General features: G+C 41.0%; 1 protein-coding gene across 3 annotated transcripts in view; it reads right to left on the bottom strand.

The window, feature by feature from the left end:
• Positions 1-16,487, bottom strand: part of arid1ab (AT-rich interactive domain 1Ab) — a 55,288-nt gene extending 38,801 nt beyond the window's left edge. For 2 of the 3 annotated variants that reach the window (XM_012922776.4, XM_076879583.1), the window contains exon 1: positions 15,196-16,487. In XM_012922776.4, coding sequence (XP_012778230.4) covers positions 15,196-16,092 — 897 coding nt within the window. In that variant the 5' untranslated portion in view covers positions 16,093-16,487. The remainder of the gene's footprint in view (positions 1-15,195) is intronic. The other variant, XM_076879584.1, reaches the window with a different exon arrangement.
• Positions 16,488-25,729: the final 9,242 nt, after the last annotated feature.

Here is a 25,729-nt window from a genome sequence, read left to right as displayed (position 1 = left end):
GTACAAGTGAAGGGTTAAGCACTTTCCTCCACAGTAAGTGACGGTGTTCCTCATCCACTTTCTCTAGTGACATTTTTACAGCTGTGTAAGGAGTCATGCTGGTAACACTTCCCTTTGAACTCACATACAGCAGACAGAGGACCAAGAACCTAGGCTGAATATTAAACCTCTTGTCTTTATTTATGGTATAGCAGCAAAAATTGCCGTTACATCTACCATATTTTCCGCACTATAAGGCGCACTTAAAATCCTCAACAATCGGCAGTGCACCTTATAATCTGGTGCGCCTTATCTATGAATTCTGGCTGTGTTTACTGACCTCGATTTTATGTGGTACACGGCGCTCAAAAATCTGTCAAAAAATGTTTTAGTAGGACTTTGCTAAGCTACGAAGCCGCACCACTGGATGGATTGTCTGAGCATTATGGCTACCGTAGTCAGGAGCCTCGCAACTCATAGTAATCTGGGTCCAAAACTTCGTCCGCGTCAGGTCCCAAAGTCAAACGAACACTGTGTAAATTCTTTCATCTTTAATAAAATGATCAGTATTGCTGCTTTACCAGGTGTAACAATTAAGTTTAACATCCAGGCATCCATGAAAACAGAATTTATTTAATTTAACGGAGTTAGAAGTAAGCAGGAAGTTAGCTCGCTTGTTTCGCTAGTTATCTAAACATGATATATCATGTTCTGACTGAGAGATTTCTGGAAAAAAATAAAATGTACAGCTCTGCTATCACTTCCAACATGAATGAAGACAGAAAACTACACAATAGTGACGTTTGTAGGGTTACTGAAGTTGGATTAGATGGTATATAATGCTGTGCTAGTGATCGCTAGCGACACAGCTATGTTAGCATAACAAAGCGTAACACAGTGAACCTGGAGAATGAATGCTAAATTTTTTCCACTTGATAAAAATTCCCGATGTTTTATTTTGACAAATGCAATCGCATGGAAAATTGCTGTAAATGGACCAAACTTCAGTAGGGGAGAACAACTGAGGTAATCCAGCCACAATATGAGATTAGTCATTAATGTAAGATAAGAAAACATTTTATTAGTCCCACACGTGAGAAATTTGTTTTGTTACAGCAGAAAGTGGACAGTGCAAAGTTACAAAGCAAAAATTAGAAAAACACTGGAACAACATATACTGTTGTTCCAGTGTTTATAGAGCCGCTACCAGAGAATTCAACATTAATGAATCAATGGTATAGAAGTGGAGGAAGCAAGAGGAATGAGTTGAGTAAAGTTTGACTTATCTGACTGTTTTGTTTCGTTTAATGCCTTATAATCCGGTGCGCCTTACGGTCCAAAAAATACAGTATTATTAGATTTATATCCATTTACACCTGTAGGGATTATTTTATTCTCAATTCACCTACTCATATGTTTATGGGTGTCTTCAATGTGGAAATAATGCTTAAATTAACTATTCCCCCATCTGGAACATGTATAGTTTTTGATTTTGGTGGAAGTCATCCTATCTTTTATGCAAGGGAAAAACCAAAATCATCATAAAATATACCTAAACCGCATATTTCATTAACTCACATCCAAATAAATTTGATGACTTGTTTTAGAATTTCTAGCCTTCATCGCTCCCAGAGTACAAAACTGTTACACGTAAGCAATCCTGTCGCTGGCTAAGCTGCTTGTAGCTGTCCTTGACTGCATTCATTGGCTCCCTGTTACATTCAGAAGCAAATTTAAAGTCATTGTAAATCATCCCAATAGAGCACTTCACTCTCAGACTGTTGGCTTATTTGTGGTTCCTTAAAAGTAGAATGGGAGGCAGAGCCTTCAGCTTTCAGGCCCCTCCTCTGTGGAACCAGCTCCCAGTTTAGATTTAGGAGACAGACACTGTGCACTTTTAAGATTAGACTTAAAACAGATTTTTTTTGTTAAATGATACAAGACAGTGACAAAATAGCACCAAACTTGGAGAGCTGGATTTAAAAAACTTTCCACCTAAAGATTATTTGGAATATAATTTAGCTAGCTGTAATTTTAACCCATTTCCATTCCTACTCTTTATATGTGTCCTAATTACATTAGACCGTGATATGAACTGATCTTGATGTTGTCCATGTTTTGACATCATTTAGCATTTATTCAACTAAGGCTATAGTGATTAGTATAAAGAAAGTCCTTCTTATAAAACCAAAACAAGAAAAAAACATTCATATTCTTCAACGTGACATATCAGGAAACGCAACATCCTGAAACCAGAACTCAGGTCTCACATCAGCACAGTACAGACATTTTTTCAAGTAATATAAAAACGCATCAGAAGCTTTATGCCAAAAAAAAAAAAAAAAAAAAAAAAGTTGCACTACAGCAATGACCAATCATACTGATTCATTTAAATAAATGATGACCAAGACCTGCCCCAGGCTGTAATGTTAGTCCCATTTGGATATCAGTATCTAAGGGCTAATTACATTTTGGGAAACCTTATTAAAAATTCTTATTACCTTAATAATTCATAACATTATTTAAATCGAATTAAAAGACAAGTTTTAAAATTTTCCCAGGGGTGTTAAAAACTGTGTGATCATTATAGTAACTGAACCGAGCGCCAAACACAGCAAAGTCCCAACTCCAGCGTAGTAAACAATTGAGATTGCTTGTTCAGAAGAGCTTAAGGAAAGCTTAAGCAAAGCCTACCAATGTGTCCAAATAGTTGTGGAAAAATCTATACCTGTAAGCTACAGTAAGCAAGCTAAGAAGGGGGGCACATTCTCAATTAAACAATTAAGTCTTAGCTTTCCAAATGCATCAACCTCTACTTGGTGCTGACCGCTGCATGACTCTGAATAAAAGCAAGCACGAGGATTGGGCTGGGTAGAGGGGGCGGCAGCCGGCGCCTGCTGGTGCTATCATCCGTACTGAGCAGAGGGAACAGCACCCTACACACCCAGATGTTCACCCAGCTGTTCCAAAGAACTCAAAAGCTGTTCTGGGAGGAGAAGAAGAAGGGAACTCGTGCACTCGGATGACAAAATCTGCTTTCACATCTCTGCGAGATGAAGGAAGAAGTGAAGCTTTTCCAGGGCTATTTAAAGCTTAGAAGAACAACAGAGGCGACAACAGAAAAGTAGGAGCTAGAAGAAAAAAACAAGGCGCTGCTCTTGCATGAATTAGGGTTGGGTTAAAAGGTATAAAGGAAAGCACTGCTGCTTAAAAGGGACCCTTTGCATTTCTGGGCACTTTTATTTCCAATGACAAGCAGCCATAGGTAGATGTCGCATATATTACAGGTATTCCTGGGTCTGTTAATATAAGGTTTGATAGCAGAACATTTGTAAAACCTTAAAGACTAGCCGGTTCTTTCTTTAGCTTCCACTTTACTCTGACATTTAACAATCACACAGGGAGAAATAAACTGTGGCGGCAGCACAGACAGCAGTGTCTGCACATGCTGCTGGCTCAGTTAATGGCAATGTAGTTTGACAAAAACAACTTAACTGGAGCTCTACTTTGTAGCTTTTGAACTTTCAATTGCATTTGGGGAACAAATACTCAGATAATAACAACTAAATTGCTCATCATCCCACCAGATCATGAGCTCAGACAACTCAATCTTCCAACAAAAAAATGGGAGATCTGGTAACAACTCAACCTCAAATTTATTTTTTCAAACTACTTCTCTCGAGATCAAGATGAAGCGAGGTATGGATAGATGTCCCCTATGAGCAAGCATGGCAATGGTGGGGAGGAAGAACTCCTGTTTAACAGGAAGAGACAACTGGCAGAACCAAGCTCAGGGAGGGGAAGCCATCTTCTGTGACAGTTTGAGAAATAAGGAGAAATTCCAGACATAATAACAACAGTACAAGTGGTTTGTGTCCATCCACGCATTTTGAAGGGAAGTTTGTTCATATCCGATTTAAACATCCACACTCGAGATGGAAAGAAAAGCTCAAGAGATATGGTTTAAAAACAGGTATAATTTGACATATTTCCAAGCGAAATTATCAAGAAAACCTGTGAATATGGTGTGACTGTCAAATGATGAGTTCATAAAGTTAAAGAACCAGTAGGCACCACTTAAACCCTAGTCATGTGATATTAAAGATAGGGGAATCTGAAACACCTGGCTTTCTGACAGTATGTGTAGAGAAGGCAGGTGAAAACTACAGCAAGGTTGTCAGCAGTTTTATTAATGTTGAAAAGTTTTGAATAATTACTTCCAGTTCCCCTGTCTCAAAGTGGTTTGTGGTTAGATTGCAGAAATATGATCTGTTGCTATAACAATTATTAGACATTTTTATGCTAAAACATATATGTTAATACACCAGGAAATTTGAAGCTAATATGTGTTAAATACAGGAGCTTAATCACGTTTCTGTTAAATGAATACAGCTGGGGTGTTACGTTAAAGCCCAAACTTGGCACTGGGTTTCCTGTGACTGCACTTATCCTGTTACAAAAAAAAAAAGAAAAAAAAAAAAAAAAGCATCAATTCATTAAGTTCAAGACTAAACAAAACATGCTAACGACGTGTCCGTTAAAAGACAATGGCCAATGTGTGTCTGCCATTCTGCTGCGACTGCTTTCAAAGAACTAAAACCATGACTGAATAAGCTGAGCGTTCCATAGTAGGACTTCACTAACCATTGCATGACCAAAGGTAGTTAGAACTATACAGAACCATGATTCTGCACAGTTGACCAAAATGTTACTTGACCATAACTTTAAAAATAAGAAACTCAACTCATCAGTACCAACATCACTGTGGCGACTGGCACATGTGAGCGACTGTTTACTGATGATTAACAACATAGCTGTGAGGTGCTAACTGGTTCCCACACTGTACTGATAGACTCAGTGTGTGTGGCTCTCCAATTAGGTAGATCAGAAAATCTTTCTGTTACCACCCAGTACAAAAAAAGCGTAGGAAAACTCCCTGACCTGTCAGTGCAATGTTAAGGTTTGGTGGTACAAGAGAGTGAACACTGGCTGTGACTCCCAGCTGTCAAACTGTCAGGCCAAACATATATTTCCAGGTGACAGCGGCTGTGTCCCAGGAGTGAGACAAGGTGAGTTTGGATGGGAGATCAGCAGGGCTGAGAGCAAGCCAGTGGAAAGAGTGCAGCATGTGGTGAGAAACAGCAGGCAGCAAACCAGATGTTCAACATGCAACAGTGGCGTAATAGAAAGTAATACATGTATATTGCACCTTTGTTGAAGAACTTATCAACACACTGTTAAACAGAACAAAAGGCATTTTGAAAATGCATTTTTACTTTCAAATCAGGTTTCAAAAAAGCAGAATACTGAACTAATATAAAATACACTAAGCCCACCTTGACTGTGAAACATAGCCAAAACATTTCTTCAATTATAACCTGTGAAACAATTTGAAACCTAATGACACATTAACAATTACACAGCAACCCTTAGAATATTGTTAAAATGTAGTTACAGTGGACACTCATCCTGTAAAGCACACCTGTGTGGCTTGTTGAGTACAGTTCAAGAGTGGCACTGGCACTCTGGTCACACCAACACTTTAACGGGAACGCTCATGGAAGAAAAAGTGGTCTCTGCTCTTCTCTCCTGCTCAGAGATAAGCCACTCGATGGGTTAGCGGGCACAGCAACTCCTCCAATGCTCTGTCAGCATTGGAGGCAAGACAGCGATCGGTTACATCACGTTGCCGAGGCTCAGCAGGCACTGCCGAGAAGGATGCTTATTCAGGCTGACCATTGGAACCCTGGACGACCCATTACGATAAGTGTGTCACTCACTAGTATGCCAAAAATACCCTGGCTGCTGAATGAGGCGAAGCCACTTAAGGACCTGGCTGGGTCACTGGCTGCCTCATGGTTAGAGTCACAACTCTGATGCTGACGTCAGACACTCTGTCAACATAAGGAAAACATGCCTGGTCATAATCTGAATCACAGACGGGTCATTTTAATGAAATAAAAGGGGTTTTGTACTTTACAGCAGGGCTTTCTAGTCTTAAAATAATCTAAACACATACATAAATAAATGGTAAATAAATAAAGCTAGACAGCTGTAAAAAAAACAAAAAAAACAAAACAGAAAAAAAACTGTTCTCAACACGCTTCAAAACAAATGAGAGAGAGTAAACTGGAGTGGTGAGACCGTTGGGGTTGTTAATTTGCACTCTCCTGTGGGTAGAATCGCCTCTCACATACACGCTCATGCAAATGTCTAGGTAGAGAGAGAAATATGTCAACGCCTGTTACTGTTCTTTCTACAGCCATGCCACCACAGGTATCACCAAAGCAGCACAATCTTAACAGCAGCCTGGCACATCAGAAATCACCCGCTACACAAGGCAGAAACAACACCGCTAGTAAACTGCTTCTTCTGCTTGTCCCTGTGCAACTTTGCACCTACTGAGCACTGGTTGCTCATCCATGTGCTCAACAAACCATCAACCAAACAGGGTGCTGATACCTGGTACAGGAACCAACTGCGATACTGAACTGGAACGTGGCCTGTTTTTATTGTAAAAGTGTATGATATTTATTTTATGTCAAGCAACAACAAGTACCTTACTTTTAATAGCATCATTTTGAACTTTAAACAGAGTCTAAGTCAGACTCCAGCAGTAAGAACTGTTCTGATGTCAGTCACTGCTAAGGTTGTTGCTACTGATTATGTGCACTGTCAATTAAACTGTTAAGTAGATTACTTTATAATCTCTTGTGTCAAAGAGCAGTAAAGCTTGCCTCTTACATTTCCAGACACAAAAGTGACATTTAAGTTTTATCTCACCGACAGTCCAGAGGGGATTCACTTCAAGGCTGCCAACTAATCAGTTATTTCCTCTATCAGACACTTCATCTTTTCATCTACAAACTCTTAAAAACTGTCAAACATAGCCGCTTTGTCATAGTCCAAAACCCAAAAATTGTAGTTGTTAACATGAAAGACTAATAATGTGAAAAAACAGAAATGTGGAACCAGTTGCTTAAAAAAAATACTTTATCTAGCAGTATTGTGTGCATGTCAAAGTATCCAGCAGTGACTCTCTGAAAACATACCTAGACATTACAATTACAAAGCAGTTACACAGTCTGCAACATATACTCCCTATGATCAGTTATTGATTTGAGAATGAGCAATATGCCCTCTGTTTGTTTGCTTGTTTTCACCAAAGACTCAGATCAGATCTCCTTTCCTTCATTGGGAGTTATTTCAGATCTTATTGTGGTCAAAGATAGATTAAGCTTAGTATGCATTTTTTGAAGTGCACAAAGACAGAGTGAGAAAGAAACACCCAGTGCTACCTAGAATTCTGGAGGTTTGCTAACGAGTTCTTTTCCAACACTACTTTACAGTATATTGATCTTTGTCAGAGCGATCAAGGTTCACTAACCTATAAAAGTTAGCAAATTACTGTTGTTGTTGTTTTAATTTTACTATAAACTGAATTTTCCATATAACAAAATATGCTTTGTAGCAAGACTGAAAGTCAGACTCACACAAAATTAGAAATTGCAGGTCACACAATAAAAAAAGAAAATGACTGTACTAACATCTGAAAAGTTCAACCAACTGTATTCGTTGAAAAAAGATAAATGATCATTAATTAAAACAGTTAATACTACTTTCTAACTAATCTGTTAAAGGCAGAAAATCTTTTTTTCTCATTTGCTTCTGATGTTGTAGCTTTTTATTACCTCACTGTTACACATTTATTTTCTATCAATTACTAACAGAATTTTTTCCCCTCAAACATGGGGCTTTCACAGGAATTGTCATTTCCACAGCTTTGCTTTTATTGACAGCAACGAAAAAAACAAACAAACAAACAAAAAAAAAAAAAACACCCTGTGAATATCACATTAGGCAAAACAGAAAGCGAGGTAATGACCAGCGGGCACAATTACACCTCCAGCTCACATCACGGCCGAGTTCCACAAAGGAAATGAAGGTAGAAAGATCAGCAGCATCTTGTGCCCTTATATTCCTTTCCCCCCTGCTTTATAGATGAGCCATTGGCTTTTCCCCCCCTTTGCGGAGATCAAAGGTGAAAGCTGCATGAAAGCTGGGAGGAAGCATCATTCTCTACCACAGAGTATCAACAACTGCACCCATTTAAAGGTTAACCACTTTATTCCATAAAAACACACACACCATACGTCATGTAAATGAAGTCTGTAGTCCCACACAGGCCCACAGAAGGATATTACTATGCTAATCCGAAGCATTTTTAGAAGGTAAATGTCAAAAGAAATGAATTACCTTTACATTCCAGCATGCCCTGATGCAATAGCCCAAGCCTGACATTTGTCCACGAGGAGCTTGTTTTTCCCAATGTATTTTCAATTGCAACAAAGAGGATACAATTATTCAGATCGAGTCATTTCCACCATGACAGTGTCTGTATTAACCTTTTGAGTCATTAAACCAAAGACTCCCAACACAAACTGTTTTAGAGACAACTTGAAATCAATAAAGTTTGGGAGATGCCGGTGGAACAGCAAGAAGCTGAGGAAAAACAAAAAAAAGAACAACAAAAATACACTGAGCTGGACCACACAGCTGTGTGCTGTGGCTGAGAGAGAAAAAAAAAAGAGCGATGTTAGTAAAGAAAGACGGATGGCTGGTGACACGTGGAGTAAGAGCAGGTCAGAGGATCCTGAGGCAGTGGCAGACACACAAACACACAACAACCACGTAACTGCTGCACTTTACACAGAAATACACACAGCTGTCAGGGGCAGACGAAGATCATTCACAAAACACCACCACCACCCCTTCCCCCGGGTATCACTGACACCGTTTCTCCCTCACACACACACACACACACACACACACACACACACACACACACACACACACACACACACACACACACACACACACCAGGAGGCAGCATGCTGTCCATGAGGCCTGTGGAGAATCATTACTCAGCAGAGCAGACTAAAGAGCCGAGAGTGAACTTCCTTTTCGAATGCTCAGTGTTCCTCTTCTCCACGGCACCAAGCCCTATTAAACAGGGGTCCAAACCGTAGTGGGAAGTTGCGCTGTGTGTTTTCTTAGAACTGGGAGTTGTGTTTAGTGAACAGGAACAAAACAGAAACTGCTGGCCCAGCTGTCAAAGACCAGCATTAGGCTCTCAAGTGACTGAATAACGGTAGATAGTGTGCTATACAGTGATGTGTATAAACAGTCTGTATCTCAGTAGTGGTACTCCTGTCAATGACTAAACTGAGGCAACTATGCACGCTTAATTTTAGGAGAGATAATTTTGCACAGATTCAAGAGGCTGGACCCAAAAAAGCTGGCAAAGACTGAAATTTAACTAGTCACTGACGCTATGGAAATATTCTCTTATCTTCACTTATTTTCTAATTCGATTTTTAAGTGGAAAAAATAAACTAAAAAAATAACTCAAACCAAATGCAAATTAGAATTTTCTCAGCAGCAAACAATGTCATTACAAATTCCCACGCTCTCAAACAGTACCTACAAAAATAATAATAACAATAATAACAATAAATCCAAGTTAATCTACAACTTTGTTTATTGTGCTTTGTCATTATTGGTTAATTAAATAAACTAATAAATGTGTAATTGTGGCCTTACCCGTGCAAAAGGGAAACTTTTTGAACATCTCTGGTGATGGTGGTGGTGGGAGGTGGGGGACACACCTGGCGTTACACCATTCCAAACAAAGAAGCAAAAAAAACAAAAAAACAAAACCCCACTACAATCCACTTCAGAGTATTTGTTTGTGTGCAAGGTGTTATGGAAACCCATAATATGAGCCCTTATCCACCATTCAATTAACGCATTAACTCATCTTGAGCAGGTGGCCCAAGGCAGGTGAGTGGCTTGTTGAAAAACACAACAACAAAAAAAAAACCAACAGCTGCTGAATTATTACCAGAGCCACCAATTAAAAGGCTGATCGTGCCACTGCTCATGACAGAAGAGCTGAAGCCTTTAATAAACTCTGCTGAAATGTAGTCGGCAGCACTTCAGCCGAGGGTAGCCTGTGAAAAACTGACCTGAACTTTGGTCTACTGACTGCCACATCAAACTCTGCAGTCAGACATCAAACATACAATCTCCCTGACTAAACATAACAAGCATGTAGCAGTGGCCTCATGTGACATATCTTTGCTATGATTTGAAAACAGTCTGGGTCCCACACGTGTTTATTTGCCCTTAGTGAAAGGTCCTGTCCTCCACACACCATGTCTTAGATCATATCCATTAAGGTAATGTGTTCTCTGCACCTGGACCACTGACATCAAGACAAACTCTTGTAGAGTTAAAGTTACTGTGAGTCTGCTCAATTCAGTTACACTAATGATAGTTTGTCAAAGCCCTTTTGCCTTCTGCTAAAATACAGTCATTGCTACCTTTACATTTGCTTAACAACCAAAAAATGTTCAATTATCCTCCAGCTTTCCAGCAAAACCTTGAATTCTTTTGCAAGGAATTGCTCTGAAGGCTCATTAGCCCATTGGAAAAGCATCCACGGATTTAAATCCAATGAAGGAAAAGTATTGGATTAGACATCAGTCTTCCTGTGGAAGAAATTGAGAAAATACAAGGCTAAAAGGACATAAACACAAACAAAGCTAATGCATTCTCAAGCTAAATCATTCTATTAACAAATTTTAGCTCATTATAACTTCTGTTTGCATATTTTAACGATAATTCACTGCTTTCACTGGGGGTGACTGCTATCAAAGAACACTTAGCAATCCATGTGCAGTATTTTTTAAACCCATTTTCACACTGCAGGTCTTAATGCTCAATTCCAATTTTTTGATCAAATATGATTTTTTTGTCTGCTTGTTGACACTACAAACAAAATGTGACAACAAACGCGCTCTAGTGTGAACCCTCAAAGCGGCCCGCATGCGCAAAAGAAGACGTCGCACACAACGCGCTCTGTTTAGATCCAGACTAAACAGTATTGTTTGACTGATGGCCCTTAATATAAAGACTTGTTTTGGACTTTACGTTTCCAAATTTTGCTTTAAGTTATAAAGTTATTTTGTTATTTGCATATGGCCTAATAATTATCCTTATTGCTGTTTTGAGAGGAGCGGTGCTTCAAAGGATAGCTGCAGATTTCTGTCAGAGTCTGCAGATTATACAGTACAAATAAAATGTTCACGTTTCTTCAACGTTATCTTCCCAACAGTTTCACTGGATGGCCAGGAAGCGTTCACAATGTCTTCTCCGGAGCTGATAATTGGCGTCTGTCTTGTGTCAGTGACGTAAAAGATGGATTTAATGCGACATGACCGTTCAAACAGCAGTCGCTTTCTAAAACATCAGATATGTATCTGATTCAGTACCACATACGAAAGTGACCCAGATCGGATTTGAAAATATCGGATTTGTGCCATTCACACTGTCATACCATGATCGGATATGGGTCGCATAGGGTCAAAAAAGTCGGATTTGATGCACTTTCGCCTGCAGTGTGAACGTAGCCTTAGAGTTTGACACCCACTGGGAATTAATTGCAGCATTTCACACACACTTAGCTGTAGAGGCACATCATAGTATCTCATTTTGAAAGTTCACCTACTGCTAACCAACAAGCACTGACCAGTACCATTTCCTGGCTGGACAGTTTGCTAAGGTCACTGCTATTTAGCTGTCAAATTAGTGCAGTAGAGGCACCTGCATCACAGGTTCACACTAAAGTGACTGTCCAGCATTCAACACACCTCCAGAGCAGAACAAGGACCACTGAGACTTACTGGAGAGGCAGCTGAGCATATCAGGCAGTGTTTCCCTCAACTGCAGATTGCAAAGGAAGATCTACTGATGCTGGCTTAGTGGGCTAAGCATGGTGGAACATGAACCAGTTCTCCACGAACTCCAGGGTCTGGTTAGAGTTGCCCTCTAGCTTATGGTGGTTCTATAGAGCAAAACAAGAACTACAGCTGGTGTGGTTTAAGACTGTGGAGTTCTGTCAAACTACAGGATGTGACACTGCAAACAGCGGACCGACATCGAGGACCAGCACAGCAGGCACCTAACCACCCTACCCAAGGGTGACTCTAGTCACTAACATTAAAAAGAATGGATAAAGTAATAAAAAGATGCACTAGGGCACCCTACATTTGGGCAGCTTGCCCAAGTATAGTCTATGTGTGGGAAACACTGCAATAACAAGGTACTTGGCAATTAAAATATTTACAGCTGAGCACCTTCTATAGCGTATTTAATAATTAATTAAAGCTCCCCCACAAATATCATTTGAATCTGTTAAAGATGTTGTGCTAACAATCTATCACCGACCACAAACATAGCAACAAATTCCAAGAAAGGTGGCAGGGCATTTCTTTGACACAATCCGATATTATAGAAAATATAAAAAAGGGTTATTTGAAGTTCATAACTCTCAATCTGACACCCTGAGTACTACGCAAACCTGATGAATGCTCAGTTTAGAAATGAAAGAAATGCCATTTAGACACACTGACACTTAGAAAAATGTGCAAGGTTTTCTAAAATATATTCAACTGAAAAGAAATAAAACGAGATAGGATTCAGATGTGCACTATTTAATATATATGCAATGTCAGGAACGTAATCTGCATGTATCTAACTACCGACATCCAATATTTAAGCAAGTGATGTAAATATGGCAACTCTACAGCAATAAAGGCTGGACCCTGCTCAAATTGAACTCATCCACCCTGACAGCAGCAATTCCCAGTTTGCCTAAATTTAATGCCGTCCCCGGGCACAGACACTATTCCACATGCTGGAGGTGACAAACTGAAAGTAAAAAGGAGCATCCTAACTTTCCTGGAAACAGCAGCGAGGGGCCCTCCGGAGAAAGATGGGCGCACTCAGCGCGACACCCCTCATCCGTCCTGGAATATGTGGGGGTTTTTTTGTATAAAGCGACGGCAATAAGCAAACACGGCCCGTGTCCAATTGCTGCGGAATATCTGGGTGTTTGTTCTAAAACACACTGAACCGAGCACTTCTGCAGCCACTCTACAACTGTGCACCATCCGGCTCTAAGTGCAGGCAATTTAACTTGTTGTGGATGCAGCGAAAGTGGCAATCAAAATGTGTGAAAAGCTGTCGCCTTAAAAGTTTAAAGCAACAAGTGGTGGGTTCACCTCTCTGGATGAAAAGTCTGATGAAACATCTTTTGGTGGGAAATAAAAACAAACAGCCCATCTATCACTTTTCATTTACAAAAGCCACGTGCAAAATGTTTTGAGAAAACGGACACTGAAAGTAAATGAGAATACAGAAGAGATATAAAAATGTTGTTTTTAAGCAAATGTCAAATAAAGAGTTTAATTTTATGCCTCCCGCAATCCTGTATGTACACAGATAAAGCATCCCTCTGTGGCCTATATATGTTTAATTAATTAAGCCAAAACCCACAAAATATTCTCAAATGCATCCAACTCTACCTACCTACATTGCCTATGACACATAACTGTAGCATAAAACACTACACAAGGGGCCGTTATCTCTTAAGAGAAAGATGTAGGTAAGCACTGTTGACATACTCTGCCTGTGGAAGTAAATTAGGCTACCTGCCGGGAAGAAGAAGAAGAAAAAAAAAAGCTGTGACACTTGGCTGACACCTTGCTTGCTTGTAAACACAACTGCAGCCAGGCAGGCTCCATCACGTGGCCACAAGACTTTCAGGGCCACACCAGTCTCCTCAACTCCTGATCTGGAAACAGCACAGAACACAGTTGTAGGAGAGGGGCTATATGACCACACCTACTCTCTCTGCTGTTCTGGAGTCAGTTGACTTGAAGGAGCAGTGCACGCTGTGTACCCCCCTCCCCCCACAAGCAAAAATGGGAAAAAATGAAGAAAAAAAACCCCCAAACTTTACATGCCAGGTCAATAACAGCAAAGCAGTGACTGAGCACGTGTCAGGTTAATCACACAAATAAAAACAACGGTGACTCCACATCACTACATCATCATGCAAATTACTGCAGTGGGAGGAACTGAGCAAACTGTATTCTCAAAATGCTTTCACAAATAAAATGCAACCAAATCATAGGTTAGCATTTACAGATAAATAAGTAGTCTTTGGGTTTTAGATTTCTGTTGATATCACTAGAATAATAAATATGTTTTTACAATTCTTTTTAATTACACGACCATATAGCTGCATTCAAAATCGCTCAAAATGATAATAAATACAACAAAAAAATCAAAAAAGAGAGGCAGGGACTATGTTTTCTTTACGCAGTGGAGGAACACTGGGCAGAGGGGGCTGTTTTTCTGCAGCCTTCCATTAGATGCAATTATAAATGGCCGAGAGCAGAGGGATGGGGGAGCCAATCAGATCTCGGCTCGCATGTCAACCTAAGACCAACTGTCTCCTGGCTCTGACAGCAGGATTTTACCTCCATAATTCAAATCCCAAAGCAAAGGCAATCTGCACTTTGCCAACTCCGAGCGCCGGGGCCGTGTTTACAGGCGGCACATGGAGGAAAGAGGCAGAGAAAAAAAGACAGCGAACCGAGTCGAACCGATCCCGCAATGAATGAAAACCCTCAAGTCGAGACAGTCAATCGCGGTCACAATCACACTTTGATCCGAGTAAACACTTTATCGGGATGGAATTGTTGCCATTCTCCCGACTCTGAGACACATCTCTACTCCGGCCTGCAGCGGCTTTTTAACAGACACAGCGCTCTTTTTCTTAATGATTATGCAAATATTATTTAACGGCTATCGCTGTCATTTGCATCTTGTTTATCGCCTCGACAGCCACTGACACAACTTTTGATAGCACCGGAGGGAGCTCGGCACCGAAAAGAACCGGACTCGCTGCGGATTCTCGCAGAAATGACAGCGGTTACAGCACTGACAGCGAGGCTAGAGCAATACCGCGAACAAATATCACCTCATCTCCCTGCACACACGCACACACTTTCTCCCCGCTAACTCTTGTTCTACTTAGTCTAACTCTTGCCCTGTACCAAGCAGGGACACACACCGATACCCACGTCTCGGAAAGTTGTTTCTGACGGAATATGCGGCTTCTTTCTCTGTCTAAACACTATTGCAGGGGTGGTATTGGGAGAGAGAGAGAGGCAGCCATTTTAGAGCTCTTGCTACATAGACAATGGCTGGTCCAATGCAATATTCAACTCTACAGTGCTTTTTCTCAGCGACTGAGAGACTTTAAGTCAGCCAAAGTGTGTCAGTGCAGTGAGTGAAGTTTACCTGATTTCTGTTTGGAGGTTGTCCAGTGTTTCCCGGGCTCATGGGAGGCGGATGGTGGGTCCTTTGTTGCCAAGCCGGATGAACCCCACCATACTGACTGCTGCCCATATCCCCTGGTCCCTTGTTGGCCCCCTCCTGATTGTTATAGTCTCCTTGGGGATAATTCGGGTAGCTCCTGGTAGGGCTGGGGGATGTCAAAAGCTGATTTAAAGTTGGCGTAGACGTAGGTTGTTGGTTTCCCATGTTATATCTCTGATTATTATAAGAGGCAGCCATAGCTGTGGTTCCTCCTGCTGGCTGTTGCTTGCCTGGCTGCCCCCCAGCCGGAGGCTGGTTGTTACGCGGGGAATTCATGGCCCCGTATCCCGGGCCCTGGTAAGAAGTCCTGTTCTGGAACGGGCTGTAGTTGTTGTAATGGTTGGGGTAGCCGTGTTCGTGTGAATTAGGGGGGTAAGAGTCCATCATGCCCGGCCCCGATGCAGCTGCCATGCCAGGGCTTTGTTGTCCGCCATGTTGATGAAAAGGGGCCCGGGTGTAGTGCTGGTTGTAACCGTAAGGAGGTGGAGGAAAGGGGCCCGGGTGGTGGTGTCCCATCCCGGGATGGTTATTCCCTTCGGGCCCGCCTGTATCATTCTGATTACTGCTATTATTATTTACCCTGGGTAAATTCCCGTTGCCGTTCTTCATGTCAGGATCCCCTCCTCCCCCAGCATTTCCAGCATCGGTCCCGTCCTGCAGCTCCTTCTGCCCAGGAGATCCGCCGTCAGGTCCCGGTTCCTTATTTTCATGCTGTTTCTCTCCCGGTACCGACTCCTCCTGTGTGTCCCGATCCGGCTTTTTTAGTTCGGATGGCGGGCTAGTGTTGAGAGTGGCGACGCTAGCGACCTGAGCGGCCATGATATCCCTCTCTCTCTCTCCCCCACTCTTTCTCTGCCTCTCTCTCAGCACGGCGACTCACACACAATCAAACTTCGAATAACCATTGAATATAAATACAAGTATATTTATAACAACGTACCCGTTGTCCCGGTTCATTCCCCCCTTTTCCCTCCGCCCGGACCGGTATCCGGTAATCCACCGCGACTCCGTTTAAAGTTAAAACAGAGAGGGGAAAGTTTGTGAAAGAAAAAATGTATAAATACAGAGCCAGGGAAGTGAATTTAACCGACACAAGTGAGTGTGTGTGTGTTGGAGGGGGGCCTTCTGTTACAGAACGAGAGCGCGAGCTAGAAATCAACCAAACCAGCACGAGGCTCCGCGAGATACAGCCATCTTACCGACATGTCGCGAGAAAATAAAAACCCGGAGCGGAATCTACAGCAACTGGATTCGGACTGCTTGTTCCCTGTTGTTTATACACAAGGAGAGCCGTTATTGAAGGTCTAATACGCTTTGAACTGAGCGCATACATAAAACCGTCGACGTATTCGAGAAGCGGTGTTTGTTAGCATAAAGTGCCAGCCGTACAGAGGGTAATTAAATGACGCAAATTAATAAAAAGCTAATGTCTCCTGGAGAGATGTTTATTTAGAAAATAAGTTACACTAATTCTCTGTGCTGTCTTTCATTTTAAATAGGAATTAATCAATATGCGTTATAATATAATACATAATATAATCCTAGTAAATAAAACACGATTTTAGTTGTATGCTTTTATACTGGGGATACTACCTGCTAAGATACACGTAACTTTACAAAGTAGATGTTGAATAGCTCTGTTTGTCGTTACAAATAACCAGAATTTCCCACATTTCATTTTTACTTCAAATATCTTTCAAATAGCCACGTGCTTGGTGCTCATGGTCTTTCCTTATATATCTCACTGCTAAATACTGACTGTTTTGTGTTATCAAAACACTTCTGCCGTCCCTTCTTTTGCCATACTATTTTTTTTTTATTTCAGCCACGACTGTGCAGTTCGTGCTTAAGCTGTGAGCGCTTCTGTTACATTCATTTGTGGGTTTCTATCAGCTGGTGAAAGGGGTGGAACAAAATAGGCTACAATGTCATCTTCTATAAGAGTGTGCTAATGGGTGGAAGTGACTGCTTCCATGTGTCTACAACAGCACAAGCGGAGGAAAGCATGAAATTACAACCTGTGCATGTTTGTGGCGCATGTGTGTGTTTGAGAGAGCGCGCGCGAGAGAGAGAGGGAGCAGAAAAGGAAGAAGAATGGGGGATGGACTGAGCCAGTCTCAGACCAGGAAGTGGAGATAGAAAATGAGAAACAGCGATGGTGGGAAAAGTGACAGGGCCGCTGAATATTTGAACATATCATGTAGGAGTCGAGGCTCACTCCAGCACACAGTGGACAGGACATATTTGGAGAAAGCATGAAGTAGCCCTATACAATTAACAGGAACAGACACCCTAAGTCTCTCCACCACTCTCTCTCTCTCCCCACCCCCTTTTTCTTCGTGTTCTCTGCCTGCCTGCCTCGCGCTCTCCTAGCAGCAGCATCAGCCCTCGTGCTGCTTTCAAGTGCTGTCGGAATTTTCCTAATCAACGTCACCTAGTCTAATATTAAAGACTTATAGGGAGTGAAAAATTAAGTAAATATGAAAGAGAGTATAAAATGTTTTAACATCTTAATTGCCATAAGCTAAGGTTGTCTAGAGTGCGGTCAGAGTGCCAAATCTCCTTTATAAATACAACAAAAATGTCAGGGGAGTGAAAGGAGCACTTTAGATTCTGTTCTAATAGGTCTAAGGTGACATTAGCTACTTTACAGGAAACAAGTGTCGAATTCATTAGATTTAAAAACAAACAAACAAACAAACAAAACAGCAAAGCAAAGATTTTAAAGCAAAGGCGTACGCACACGTCACAAGCTAAAAGAAAAAAAATATTGGTTTACTCTCCAGACAACAACAAGTAATAACCAAAATTGAGGAAACTCAACATTTTATAATGTTTTTCATTGTTTCACACGAAACGACACCTTCCTTCTATACTTTAAGGAACGTAGCGCACATTAACGTAAATAACGTACTTAACCGCATTGCACGTGCTTTTTGCTTTGAATGTAAAAACCAGACAACACAGTATTTTCGTTTTCATATAATCAAATAACACGCAATGCTCACTACTTTAAGTGAAAAGGCTGTGAAAAAATAACGTTCACTTCCGAGCTGTAGCGCCTGAACGCTGCGACACTGTGCATTCGCAGCGTTCACGTGGAGCACGTGAAGGCAGCACTGCCGCTTGCAAAAGCAGCAGAACTTTGCTATGTGAATGTGGGGGATGGGAAGCAGCAGCGCCCTGCTCTGCTCAGCCCTTTCTCTCTACAATGCGGGGCTTTCTGCTCATATTGCTCACACTATCTGTGCAGAAGTAGACCATGTTTTCTTCCTGAAGTTTTGCTAAGAAATCAACAAACATATCCACATGTATTTCAAAGCTGCAAAGACAGCTTTTGTATGTTTAATAAAGGAGAGAAGGCAGGGTGGAGGGGGTCAGCTCAGCTGCTGTCTGCTTATATAGGCTAAGGGAGGAGTGTGTGTGCTGTGTGTGTGTGTGTGTGTGTGTGTGTGTGTGTGTGTGTTAGTGTGTTAGCAGAGAGCGCAGATAGAAGGCTGTAAGGGAGGAGGGGGGTAGGGAGCTTCTTTTTCTTTTTAGCATAAACTTGCTGTTTATTATAAGTCTCTCTTCTCTCTTTCATATATATATATCATATATATATATTTCATATATATATTTTAAAGCGCACTGCAATCTGCTTTCTATGCTGCATGTTCTCAGTTCTATTTTAGAAGAGGCTTCAAAATATGCTCCATTTATCTGGGTTCACCTTGAAAAATATTTATCTGTTTTTTCAGCCGCCTGTGTGGCTGCAAAGTGACTTAAAAGCCCTGAGATCATATGGTATGTTAAATCTCTGTGGGAGAGCAACAACATGATGCTAAAGACCTCCTGTGCAGCAGAGAGTGCCATGCATTTATTTATGTGATTCTTGTTTTACAAGGATATGGTTTTCTTTAAAATGCCACGCTGCCTGTTCGGACAAGCTCAGCGGCAGCAGGCACGAGGACCTCCTTTAGCACCGAATTAATAGGGACAGGATGAAACTTCGAAAGCAGAGTTTCTTTCTATGAAGTGCTGGAGCTGAATCAGACAACAGCCACCTACAGTAATTGATACTGCTGCTCGTATACAGTCGCTGTACTATAACTGTTGCCTCCCACAGATGACTTGTTGAAAAAGTGTTACCATGAAAACTTACTACTCGCTAATTCGCTGTCATAATCTGGCTTGGCACACGCAGGAAAAGATTCATACTACCTACACAGTTTTGATCCCTGTGTCTTTTGTCAAATTTACAATTATTTTACCAAAGATGAAAAAGCAATGAAGGCCTGCAAGCTGTTTCACCTGGACTGCGATTTGTGTCTTTGCTCTGACCATTGATAATGCCTGCTCTGGGAGAGCCAGAAGGGATTGGAGGGGGGGTCATGTGGCATTCCGCTCTCCTCGCTACATCCCCACCACCCCCCACGCTCCCCTCATGTGTCCCAGGACGATGATTTAAGAGTGTTTACTTGTGCTTCGCCACCGCCTCCCTGCAAGGATGAGCTTGATGCATCACCTTCGGCCCTGGTGCCATGGCTTCCCTGGCCGTCACCAGGGCAGCAGCTTGGACTTCATCCAGCCCCCCCCCCCCCCCCCCCCCCCCCCTTTTTTTTGTTTTCTTATCAGAGGTTGATCATAAGAAGGGAAAAAGAAAGAAAACAGCAGCTGCATTTAGAGCCGCAAAAATTTGCTGGGTGTTCGTTATTCATATCGTCATATCTGGTTTTTCAATACAACACAGTCATTTCGCTGGACTGGCTGGGGCCATAAATGTTTTACAAACTCAACAAAGCCAAAAATATTCAATTTCTGTTCAGTTATGTAGGCCTTTGATATTCTTAAATATGCATTTTTAATAGAGCAACTTTGTTCACATAATTTCAGCACTGGACTGTAAAAGTGTCACTCTAGCTGAGTTAACTGGTGACTGATCATTCAGGAGTTTTGCTTTTCTTTTAATCCCTTGGGATCCAGTCTGGGAATGAAGCCATACAATCACCAAGACAACCCAATAATGTGGTGTGGAATTCCCTAACAAGACCGGAGTTGAATTCAGGCGCACATGCATGGTGCACACCCACGTGTACAATAGCCACACACAACACATACCTGACAATACTGTACACGCTGAGAATTTATGGCTGTCAAGAGTCCATCATTTACGCACACTTGCACCCAACACGAGTGTCAATCCCACACCCGCGCTGTCCCGGCCACACACAATCAAAACAGTTGGGTCCCTTCCAGATGGTTGCCAGGCAGCAGTTCAACGCATAGTCTGGAGTGTGTAGAGGAAGGAAGTGCCACTTTGCGAAGTGCAATTGGCATCCGGCTTGTTCCCAGACAGTTTGTGTGTGGAACCTGCTGTTTAAATGTACACCTGGCAAACATACACCCACTGTTTCGTAAACAGTGCTGGAGTAAGAAATGTCTAGTAGGTGACCTGCACGGTTTCCTGCACAATTCTTTAATAAATGTGGACAACAGTTTTTATATTGGCTTTAAGACAAAGCAAACCACATATGTTGGCCCGGCCTTCACAGTCAGGAGCCACAGTATACATTTAATCCCAACATACTGCTTTGATAGATTAACAGATATTAAAAAAGCACTTTGGGAATTATTCTGCAACCTTATGAGGTCATGTTTCAAGTTAATCTTTCAGCCATTGTTCTTACCTGATTTGATCAAATGGAATCAAACTTTTTGCTAGTGGCCACAGCTCACCCTGAACTGCAGAGCACACATTCAATCAGTCCTTGTATTATTTTCTCCTAAGCACTGAAATCCTCTCTCTGTTCCTTAGGTGAAAATAGACTAGGGGACTTCTATGCCCCATGACAGGCTTTCAAATCAAAGCCAATAGCACATATTCAGGTTACACCGGAGCACTTTCATCCACCTTTTTTGTGTGTGGGGTGATAATTTGCTAGGGGGCATTTTTTTCCCAAGTCCCCAAATTCATAAAATCCACACAGGCACCGGCGCTGAATTCTAAACACTCCATTTTCTCGCAGTGTGTTCAAGAGAAGCAAAGGAAAGACTCCCGATCTCAACAAAGCCAGGCAAGGTTAAGAGCACTCAAAATTACAGTGTCCACCCTGCAAGGACAGAGAAGTACTCGCTCTCTTTTCAGCAGGGATGAAAAGAAACCGTCAGGGGAATCATCTCTGTAGTAAGGAAACTCATCACTGTGAGCATAGTAGGAACTGCTCCATTGTGGGTCAGAGAGCCCAGCGTGTGAGCTTCTCATTGACTGAAAAACAATGCTGTGTGTGATTCACAGGTCCCCGTAAATCACACACAGCATCTTTTCAGTCTCTCAGCTATGAAGCAGGAGCCAAATATATGGGAAGAATAAGACCACCACAGGCTTCTATAGGGGATTACAAAACCTGGATTCCTCCAAAAAAATTAAAGCTTCTTGTTATATATAAGTTTATATATAAGTGTATATATAAGTTTCTATTCTAGCTTCTAAGTATTAACCTGTTTATGACTCCTGTAGAAGTCTCTATGGTCAGACATGCCAGCCAAAGTCTCTGTACTTGCTAGTCTTAGCTAGTTACAGAAATCATTCACAGCAATTTTTGTTCTATGCTTTCATATCCACCTTTTTTATGAGAACCATTATGCAGTGGATATGTTATCAGTTTGTTTGTTTTTTATTCACAGAGTGAATTTCTGAGTATTCAGTCTATAATTTACCTACAGCGACTTTAAGACATGCACGACTTTTGTCCGACTGTATCTAAATTTTACAGCGTCAGATCTGAACACACCCCGCTGAGTTTCTTGTAAAAGCTGCATGCGCCTTATTGTAAAATGTCAATTTTATTGGAATGAATTTGAAATTTTCTAGTGGAAAGATTTCCTCGAAGCTTCTAGAGTCAGAGAAACCGTTTGGAAAGTCAGACAGAAGTTTGGTATTCAAAGTTTTGTTACTAGTACTAATTGATGTATTGCAAACCAGTTATTTTGCTTTGATTAAATTTGCAAAATGGTATATATGTATGTATATATACAGGGAGTGCAGAATTATTAGGCAAATGAGTATTTTGCCCACATCATCCTCTTCATGCATGTTGTCTTACTCCAAGCTGTATAGGCTCGAAAGCCTACTACCAATTAAGCATATTAGGTGATGTGCATCTCTGTAATGAGAAGGGGTGTGGTCTAATGACATCAACACCCTATATCAGGTGTGCATAATTATTAGGCAATGTCCTTTCCTTTGGCAAAATGGGTCAAAAGAAGGACTTGACAGGCTCAGAAAAGTCAAAAATAGTGAGATATCTTGCAGAGGGATGCAGCAGTCTCAAAATTGCAAAGCTTCTGAAGCGTGATCATCGAACAATCAAGCGTTTCATTCAAAATAGTCAACAGGGTCGCAAGAAGCGTGTGGAAAAACCAAGGCGCAAAATAACTGCCCATGAACTGAGAAAAGTCAAGCGTGCAGCTGCCAAGATGCCACTTGCCACCAGTTTGGCCATATTTCAGAGCTGCAACATCACTGGAGTGCCCAAAAGCACGAGGTGTGCAATACTCAGAGACATGGCCAAGGTAAGAAAGGCTGAAAGACGACCACCACTGAACAAGACACACAAGCTGAAACGTCAAGACTGGGCCAAGAAATATCTCAAGACTGGTTTTTCTAAGGTTTTATGGACTGATGAAATGAGAGTGAGTCTTGATGGGCCAGATGGATGGGCCCGTGGCTGGATTGGTAAAGGGCAGAGAGCTCCAGTCCGACTCAGACGCCAGCAAGGTGGAGGTGGAGTACTGGTTTGGGCTGGTATCATCAAAGATGAGCTTGTGGGGCCTTTTCGGGTTGAGGATGGAGTCAAGCTCAACTCCCAGTCCTACTGCCAGTTTCTGGAAGACACCTTCTTCAAGCAGTGGTACAGGAAGAAGTCTGCATCCTTCAAGAAAAACATGATTTTCATGCAGGACAATGCTCCATCACACGCGTCCAAGTACTCCACAGCGTGGCTGGCAAGAAAGGGTATAAAAGAAGAAAAACTAATGACATGGCCTCCTTGTTCACCTGATCTGAACCCCATTGAGAACCTGTGGTCCATCATCAAATGTGAGATTTACAAGGAGGGAAAACAGTACACCTCTCTGAACAGTGTCTGGGAGGCTGTGGTTGCTGCTGCACGCAATGTTGATGGTGAACAGATCAAAACACTGACAGAATCCATGGATGGCGGGCTTTTGAGTGTCCTTGCAAAGAAAGGTGGCTATATTGGTCGCTGATTTGTTTTTGTTTTGTTTTTGAATGTCAGAAATGTATATTTGTGAATGTGGAGATGTTATATTGGTTTCACTGGTAAAAATAAATAATTGAAATGGGTATATATTTGTTTTTTGTTAAGTTGCCTAATAATTATGCACAGTAATAGTCACCTGCACACACAGATATCCCCCTAAAATAGCTAAAACTAAAAACAAACTAAAAACTACTTCCAAAAACATTCAGCTTTGATATTAATGAGTTTTTTGGGTTCATTGAGAACATGGTTGTCGTTCAATAATAAAATTATTCCTCAAAAATACAACTTGCCTAATAATTCTGCACTCCCTGTGTGTGTGTATATATATATACATACATACATACACATACATACATATATCATCCCCCTGCTAATTCAATGTGTAACATTCAATGTATGTGGAATTTACCATCAGATTTACCACTAAATATGAAATAAAGAAGCCTTCAAAAAGCACTGCAACAAAAGCAACACCACATTGCTTTTAAAAGATTTTTTTAAAATTTACTTTAAAATGAAACTTAAACATTGAGTGAATTCCTGATTTGAAAAAAAAAGTTTCCTGTACAAAAGACTTAATTCTCTTTTCATTGCAATGCAGTTTCTTTCTCCCTTCAAGTAACTTATTATCAAAGTTTTTGAAGTGTAGGAACATGCTATCTGATCTAGCTTGCTAACCAATTAAGCTAGTTTCCTAATCAATAAAGAGACAATTAGCTCTCTCATAACAACACCACACTGTAACTGTGTAATAAAGTTTCTTCTTCGTGGAACAGTTTGTACTCTGCCAGAGGTAAGTAAACTTGCACAAATATCATGAGGTCTGTTATGTTGTTAAATTCTGTTATGTTTTTAAAGGAGGGTCCTTTATTCTGGACCCTCCTGTTCTCTGTGCTCTTGGACTCCAGTCTCAAGATGGCTTATTGGTGCATAATGTTATATTTCCTCAATTTAAGATAAACTCAAAAGATTTATATGAGTGTAAGTGCAACACTTATATGTTAACTGATTTGGCTGCTAAATTTTTCAGATTCATGTATACCTAAGTCTTGACTTAGCTTTACAAAAACATGTTTAAATACAGAGTTTGAGACGTCATAGCATTTAATACATCATATTATTTTGTACTTGCCAACTACTGTGAATTTTTTTGGCTAATATTCATTAATATTAATAGTCATCTTTGAAGACTCTGCCAACAAATTCATATTCATAATCAATTTTTTCAATATGTATATCAAAAGAAAGCACCGGATGGTTGGTTTTTACACTAATTTACAGAAGCCAAGCACTCAAGAGCTGTGTTAAATAAATTGGAAAATTAGAAAAATCTAAATTATAAAATAGCATTTACGTGCATGTGTGCATTGAATCATACTTCTTATTAATCTCTGTGTCTCTTCCACAGCATGCCTTTTATCCTGTCTTCCTTCTCTCACCCCAACCGGTCGGAGCAGATGGCCCCGCCCCTCCCTGAGCCTGGTTCTGCTGGAGGTTTCTTCCTGTTAAAAGGGAGTTTTTCCTTCCCACTGTCGCCAAAGCGCTTGCTCACAGCGGGTCACATGATTGTTGGGTTTTTCTCTGTATATATTATTGTAGGGTCTACCTTACAATATAAAGCGACTTGATTCGACTCTTGTTGTGATTCGGCGCTACATAAATAAAAGTGAATTGAATTACTCTTTTTGACCATATGATAGCTGTTTAAGGATCCATTCAAATTTGGCTTACATTTCCCAAGGTCTTAAAAGTTAACTTAATTATTAATTTTTTAGAAAATTAAATAATTCAATTCAATTCAATTTTATTTATACAGCGCCAAATCACAACGACACTTTATATTGAAATGTAGACCCTACAATAATACATGCAGAGAAAAACCCAACAATCATATGACCCCCTGTGAGCAAGCACTTTGGCAACAGTGGGAAGGAAAAACTCACTTTTAACATCAATATAGAAGCATTATAAATTAGAATCTGATTCTTACAAGTGTATTGCTTATTTTCAACATAGAAAGTAGGATTTAAAATATCATGTCACATCTGACCTTTGACCTCTCCTTTAAGGTCAATAGATTGATCTGAAGGTCAAAGTGATAATAATACTATATAGAGCTAAAATAGAACTATTTTCCTTATTTTCCTTACTGCCATTGTTTGTATTGACACCATGTATGGGGAATGATA

The sequence above is a fragment of the Maylandia zebra genome, linkage group LG22 (genome assembly GCF_041146795.1).
Source record: "Maylandia zebra isolate NMK-2024a linkage group LG22, Mzebra_GT3a, whole genome shotgun sequence".
Lineage (NCBI taxonomy): Eukaryota > Metazoa > Chordata > Actinopteri > Cichliformes > Cichlidae > Maylandia > Maylandia zebra.
This window is presented reverse-complemented; position numbering and strand designations above follow the sequence as displayed.